The 7,697-nt window shown below is 49.7% G+C and overlaps 1 protein-coding gene across 1 annotated transcript; it reads right to left on the bottom strand.

Moving 5' to 3' along the window:
- Window positions 1-4,620: 4,620 nt before the first annotated feature.
- Window positions 4,621-7,388, bottom strand: LOC134016601 (teneurin-1-like; the record flags this gene model as incomplete). Its single annotated transcript, XM_062455947.1, has 2 exons — window positions 7,081-7,388; window positions 4,621-4,899 (listed from the first exon to the last, which is right to left on the bottom strand). Coding segments are annotated over exons 1-2 (499 nt in total), but the record flags the coding sequence as incomplete, so codon positions are not given.
- Window positions 7,389-7,697: the final 309 nt, after the last annotated feature.

Genomic DNA, 7,697 nt, shown 5'->3' with positions numbered 1-7,697 from the left:
CACTGCTCCCCTCTCATTTTAATACTCCAACTGTGCCCGCGGGCTGGAAACAGCTTAAAGCTATGTTCTCACTGTTTATAAAAGCACCCCCCCACACCGACTGCCCCCCCCTCCACCTCCACTTCCCTGGCTATGATCTCCTCCTTCCCCAGGATAAGACGCTGGAATTACCGTCGCCGGCTCTATCCACGGGAGGATCGGGGGTTGAAACAGCGTGTGTGTGTGTGTGTGTATGCGTGAGTTCCTATATGCAGCTCCTTCTGTCTCCATGATGAGCAAGAAGCACAGAATTGGGGGAGTGGTTGCCATGGCACCGATTGGAAAATGTGGACGGATGGTGGTGGTGTGTGCCGAGGTGGGCCGTGGGGGGGGGGGGGGGGTGACTGGTGGGGGGAAGGTGGAAGGGGGGGGTGGGCTGCAATGATTGGATGCAATGAGCCATGACCCCCGCCAGGACACCTCATGTACACACACACACACACGCGTGCGTGCGACACCTACTGTAGTTCCAACAGCCTCAGATCACTGGGCTATAGAGCTGTAGCCTGCATCGGAGAGAATGGGAGTAGAAAACAGAGACCGTGTAGGGAGAGAGGAAGGGAGCACACACACAGAGCTTCGTCTTCTCTCGGCGGCCATCGGGCCGGGCTGCACGTGATAACAAACATTGCCGATCCATCAGGGCTTCTAGCACGCCGTCTCTGCCTTCCCATCTCCAGGTCGGCCGCTGGGGCGTTTGTGGCGTTTCCTCGGGCAGATGCATGGCGCCGGGGTTAAGTTCATCATCTCTCACTCTCGTGAAAGTGCCTGGGGAGTCCGTGTACCACTAGATCAACTCTACAACTTAAAGAGCCTAAACGTTTCAGCTTCAATGATCAATACCAGACAGGGCAATGTTCTTTACAAGCTAATAGACAAATCCATTCCCGAAAACCCCCCTGGGTTTGTATGTGTGTGTCTGTGTGTGTGTGTGCTGAGCTGGGACTTGTGGTGTAGGGATGTGTCTTGTAGTGGAGGAGTGCCACTTGAATACACACACACACACTTGCATGACATCAAACGTGTGCATTAGCACACACACACACACATACAGTATCACGACATCAGAGAAAGCACCACCGTCAAACTCAAGCCTTGCTCCATGGTGCTCTTATGCCCTACATATTGACAACTTAAAGAGCTTCCATCAAAAGATGGCAATCCTATCCTAACTGCTTTGGAAGGCATATTGCTTGGCAAATGTCATAGTTGCGTCATAAAGTGGAATCTCCAAAGATGGGTGCAACCCCCATCAGATGTGTGTAATCTCCTGAAAAAACCTGTTGAGAAGCCATTTGAGAACATCCTGCTTCTTATCAAACACCCAGTTCAATACAAACACTTATACATACAAACTCTGCTGATCTGAGTGAACACAAACGAGTAAATATAGCAAGTACAACTGCCAAAACAACGACTTCAAATCTTTACTTCCGCCGACATATGTATCTGTCTCTCCTGCAGCCTGTCAGTCAGCCTGCCTGCTAGCCAGTCACTTTAGTCTGGTCTGCTTGTTAAATCTGTCCGGCCACTCCCGGCTCCTGAACCTCTCCCTGGGCTGGCGTCTGTGAACGCAGCTCAGCCGAGCTCGACTGCAGCCATTTAAAGATCGTTACGGGAATAATTGTTGTATTGCTGCCAGAAGAAAACACAAAGAGACATTTTTAAGAGGCAGCTAAATTCCCATCTGATTAAGTCGATGCAAGAGAGACCAATTAATTACTGTCTAATTTGGAGGACAATGGTGTTTTCAGCTGAGTTGATAAGGCTAATCCAGGCTGTTGGTTTCAACCACGGTACTGCACTGCACTGCCTCTCACTCTCTCTATCTGTCTCAGTCTCTCTCTCCTCCTTTCCTTTCCCCACCCTTTCCCACCCATACTCTCTTCATAACTGGGCATTAGAAAGCTCTGTGTATATTGATTTTCAAAAACTAGAAACATTCCCCTGGTGTGTGTATGCATGTACACAAAGGTGACTGTATTGCACTGTATGTGTGATGTGAATGTATGCGTGTAAATGTGTGTGTGTGTGTGTGAGTAGTAAACTCTAGCTGAACTTCCCTTGTCTCCAGTCTTTTTGGTGATAGCTAATCTTCTCTGCGGCAGTGCAGTCATGTCTTCGACATGCTGATGTTCTCTGTATTTGTCAGTGCTTCAGTAATGCTATCTATTTTGCTGGCCCTTACCTGGAGGGGGGTCTCTAACACACACACACACAAATAACCATCCTTGTGAACATTCGAACACCTTCACACCCACACACACGCACACATATTCAAATGTCAACACAGAAATGCACCAACATGAAAACTATCCCATAGTGACACACCCGAAACACACAAACATCTACACACATCGCCTGTAAATTGACTTGTCAGCTTCAATCAGGGCAGGAACAAAAGCCTGTGTGTGTGAAGCTGGCATCGTTAACAGGCCTGCCAGGAGAAAGCGGCATCTTTGAAGACAAAGGGAGAGCAAGGTCGAGCTGACTTATTATGTACTTTAGTTGATGTTAGGAAGCCTGGGCTTTTTTACTTTTTCAGGAAGAGGAGGAGGAGGAAGAGGATGTGGAGGAGGAGGAAGAAGAGGATGTGGAGGAGGAGGAGGAGGTGAAGGAGGAAGAGAAGGGGAAGGAGGAAGGAAAGAAGAAGAGGAACGTGACAGGGCACTCACCTCTTCCAGAGTAGAGGGTGCACAAACACACCTGGCGAGAGGAAGGGGGGGGCTGAGATAAGAAAGGGCCAGACAGAAGGGAGCAGACATTGTTTTGGATGGATGAAGGTGGAGAGAGGTTAAGGCCGACAGAGATAGAAGGATATAAAATAAATACAATGTTGTGGAGGAGACAGAGAGAGAGAGAGAGAGAGAGAGAGAGAGAGAGAGAGAGTGTGTGTGTGTGTGTGTGATAGAGAGAAAGAGAGAGAGAGATAGTGATGCATACGGCGGGAAACAGGATTGCAGTCTGTACATTTCAACAGCTATGACACACCCCATTATAAGCTGTGGACAAGAGAGAGGTAAGCTAGTCTATTCCTCTGAGCACAATGTCAAAAGCTTGTTACAAGACACACACACACACACACAAACCCCCACACACACACCTCTCAAAACAATTCCCTCTTCTCCGCCCCACCACCTCTTCCTCCTCTATTCATCGCCCTCTCCTTCTTCAGTTCCACCTCTCAGGCCCCTCTCCTCCTTCTCCTCCCCCTCTCTTCATTCAGTATGACCCTGGATGGAGACAGTCCCCACACTAGGCTGATAATACCACTCGGTTGCACGCACAAAGCTGTGGCAAATTGATTATTTTGTAATACGGAGGGCGCAGAATATTTTTCTCTTCCACCCTCCTCTTTTCTCCCTCTCCCATACTCTCTCTCTCCCTCTCTCCCTTTGCCTTTCTGTCTCTTCCTTCCTCTCTCCTCCTCGCTCTTGCTCTCCTCCTCTCTCTCTTTCTCTGGCGTGTGATTCTGATTCTGCACGGGGCAGACATGCATCGCGAAGAATAGGCGTATCCAATCCTTCTCTCATTAAACACCACCCTGGCACCCACCCAACATAAACAAGCCAGTCACAACCCCACATCTTCAACCCCCTCTCCCTGTTTCTTCCTCACCCTTCCCTCTCTAAGTCTCCATCTCTCAAACTCTCCCTCTCTCCATCCTGCCAGTCGATGCGTTCCACCTCTAGCTGCCGTGTAAACAGACATTGCCCTTGGGGAGGGCTGGGAGAGCTCCATCTTTGTTTGTGTGCGTCTCTAACTAACTCTACCATCTGTAGGGAGCTGAGCCAAGCCCGGCGGAGCAAGACACATACCTGGCACCCTTCCGGTTTCCCAGTCTCCCCGTCTCCCTGCCTCCTATTCTCTCAGCATTCCAGTCTCCCAGCCTCACAGACTCCCAGAATGTCGGTCTTACAGCCTCCCAGCCTCGAATTTCCCCAGCATCTTCCTGCCTCCCTGCCTTCCAGCCTCCCTGCCTTCCAGCCTCCCTGCCTTCCAGCCTCCCAGCTTCCCAGTCTTACAACCTCCCAGTTTACCAGTTTTCAAGTCTTGCAACCTTCCAAGTCTCTCGAGGTTTCAAGACTCTGTCTCCCAATCCTCCTTAGCCATCCCCTGCTGCCTTCCACTAGACTGTGTCTCATTTACCCCCTGCTCCACACCCCACCCAGTTACCAGACTGCTTCTCTGACCCCCCCTCGTTCTCCCTTGCAGCCCTCCAGAGCCCTCCACCCTCCACAGCCCTCGTCTCTCCACAGCCCTCCTCCCTCCACAGCCCTCCACCATCCACAGCCCTCCACCCTCCACAGCCCTCCTCCCTCCACAGCCCTCCACCCTCCACAGCCCTCCACAGCCCTCCACAGCCCTCCTCCCTCCACAGCCCTCCACCATCCACAGCCCTCCACCCTCCACAGCCCTCCTCCCTCCACAGCCCTCCACCCTCCACAGCCCTCCACAGCCCTCCACCTCCCCAAAAGTCCAACAACATTCCTCCTCAGGGCTGTAACAACAGCTGTCGTCCCCAAATCCAATCCCCACGACACTCATACAGGAAGCAAGTACCACAGGAAGCGTGCTCACCGTTGTCCGCCTCTGACTTCCTATCATGCTCAGTGTCGGTGAGGGAGAGAGCAGAGTTGGCTCGGCTGGAGAGGCAGGAGCTCTGGCCAGACTTCATGCCGCGGAGCCACATGTGTTGCAGGCCATGCGCAGGGGAGGGGTCCGCCTCAGGCTCCGTGTCCACGTCCGAGCCCACCCCCAGGGAGTAGCCACGCCCAGCCCCTGGGCGCTGATGCCCTGCCTCCTCCAGACGGGGGTAGTCTGGACTCCTCATCTGGGAGGGCTTGCAGAACTCCAGGTCTGGGGGAAGAGAGGGGGGAGAGAGAGAGTGGGAAGTGTGGGGAGAGAGAGAGTGGGAAGTGTGGGGAGAGAGAGTGTAGGAAGAGTGACCGAGAGATTACCACATAATATGAATAAATGAACACTTGACAAAATAAACTCAAATAAAACAGAACAGATCAGACGTGTAGGGTATCCTTCAATATGCAGTGGTAATCACACAGTCAACCCCTGCCTGTCTCAGGACTCATAAAGAGATCAGACTAGAAGCAGTTTCTACACACCAGCCATCTTGTCTAGATTCATGCACCACTGCATTTGAGCACTATACCGCAAATAAGAATTCTTAGCTTTTCTTAGCTCTTAAGTAAAAATATCAAAATACTCAGTCAAAATATCTCATATTTGTCCTCATTAGATTGTTTTAGTACTGTGTGCAAGATAACATCCATATTTTTATCTTTTATATTTATACACATTTTCATACGTTTGTTACAGTGACAACCCTTTTAAAGAAACCTTTGAAAAAACTGAAAAGCAGAAGAAAAAGAACTATAATTTCCATCAGCATATTTTAGCAGGAGTTTATTTACTAATAGTATTCCACACTAAAATAAAGATTCGATCTTGAACATTGAGAGATTTCTAACAATCTTTTTCATTCTCAACAACAACAAAAAACACTCCCACTAGCAGATAATCAGGGTTGATTTGAACAATTACTTCCCAATTGGATCAGTTACATATCATTTCTAAAGAGACATTTGTTGCAGCTCTTCCCCTCCAGCTCTCTTTGAAATGAATCTCAAGCTTTATTACCTCTGACAGACGCTGGCAAAATACAATACACCTCGTCTAGTTCCTCCTTGTTCATAGAAAACACAAACCTGTCTGTGTTTTCCCAGAAAATATTTGTTTGCCAATAAATAAAACCACATGGTAAATATACAGTGTATGCCTCTGCAACACACTGCTCTCAGCTGGAACCCTGAACCTTTCTGATTTGGTGATCTACAAGTTTGTGTTCCCACCCTATCTCTGAGATTGAACATGCGGTTGTTGCCCCAACTCCTCTGCCCCCCTCCCTTCACCCCACCTCAAACCCTGTCTCAAGGGAGCAGAGGGAAGGTTGTCCTGCTTCAAATCTAGGTTAGATGGTAGACATGATATGCCCATACTATGTTGCAGTGGGGGACCTATTTTGACGGGCTGTAATGAATGCGCCATCTTGTGTGCATGCAAGCTTCACTGTTTTACTCTCTGTTTACATGAATACACTTGAATAAAGTTTAACTGTCAAAGTCCTAAAATTGCGTTCACACTGACAGAAACAAGCAGGTGTTGTAGATGCCATGAATGACAAGTATGCTTGTTAGCAGTATGCACATGGACCTACTGCAGGGGCTGTGGTTAGAGGTTGGAAAACACACATACAAGCTGTAAACACACACACACACACACAAACTCGCTCGATCCCTATTACACACACACAGGCAAACACATTCAAACTCAGTTACTCACATGGATGCACACATTCACCACACACACACACACACACACACACAGTATGCTCGCACAGTCCACACACACACACACACATACAGACACACACACACACACACACAAGAAGGCCATCTATTGATCAAAGAGAAGCCTGCCCTGATGAGGTCCAGTTTCTCTTTTAACACCACACATGACCTGCATAGGCTACATCCATCAGACTGAGGGACCTCGGCCCATTTCTCCTCACCCTGCCAGCACGGAGGGAGGGAGGGAGGGGTGTGGATGAGGAGACAAGGAGACGAGGGGATGAGGACAAAGGGTTGGGTGGTGGGGAGGGAGTAGGATGGGGGAGTGGATGACATGTGAAAGGAGAAGGGAGGGGGGGAATACGGGGGGAGGTGGGGGGAGAGGGGGGGTGTCGGCCGGCGGTGGAGTCCACGAAAAAAAGGTGAGACTGGAGCTGGAGGGTGGACTGACCCAGTTTAGCCGTGGGAGAGAAGCACACCATCAGCTCTGGAGAGAGACGGTAATCTGCTGTCTCCCACTGTCTGTCTGGCTCCTTTAGACCACTAATGACTAACACACACTGGCCCCTTTGAGTGTGTGCGCTTCCTCACACTGTGTGTGTGTTGGTGCACTGGTGTGTTTCTGCAGGTGTGCATGAGTTTGTGTGTGTGTGAGCTTGCTTGTGTGGGTTACCTGGCTGTTGCTGGCTGTAGTTACTCTGTCGGTCTCGATGGGCTCCCAGGGTGAGTCGGAGCTCGTGTGTGTAGTCCGGCAGGGTCTCTCTAGATGTGTAGGACTGCTGGCGAGCTGGACGCCCATCCTCACTCTCATCTGATGAGCTCGTGTAGGACATCTCCATCTCATGGCGTCCCTTGGACAAGGGCTGGTAGGGCTTGCTGTCCATCTCTTCCATGGCTGCAACTCTCCTCCGCTGGGTGTGCCGTTCTCTCTCTCTTTTTGTGGTTGAATTGGTATCTCTCTCTCTTTCTCTCTCTCAGTCAGATAGGAAGACCACAATACACAGGTCTGGAGGAGATGGGGGGAAGCCGGAGAAAGAGAATGTGGAGAGATGGAGTGAGAGAGAAATGGAGAAAGAGAAAGGTGGAATGAAAGAAAAAAGAGAAAGAGGAAAGTAAAGAGCAGGAAGGGGGTTATTATTCTTCCACAATTCAATTTCACATTGCTTTAATTATCCAATTATCCAGGACATTTACAATGACTATTTGGCTTCTCCTTCTAATACCTGCTTTTCAGTTACAGCAGGTTAGTTTCAAACTACCCATAAGCTTCTCCATGGCTGCAAGGAACTC

The sequence above is a fragment of the Osmerus eperlanus genome, unplaced genomic scaffold, assembly GCF_963692335.1.
Source record: "Osmerus eperlanus unplaced genomic scaffold, fOsmEpe2.1 SCAFFOLD_672, whole genome shotgun sequence".
Taxonomy (NCBI): domain Eukaryota; kingdom Metazoa; phylum Chordata; class Actinopteri; order Osmeriformes; family Osmeridae; genus Osmerus; species Osmerus eperlanus.
The sequence above is the reverse complement of the archived record's forward strand: the minus strand, read 5'-3'. Positions and strand labels throughout refer to the sequence as shown.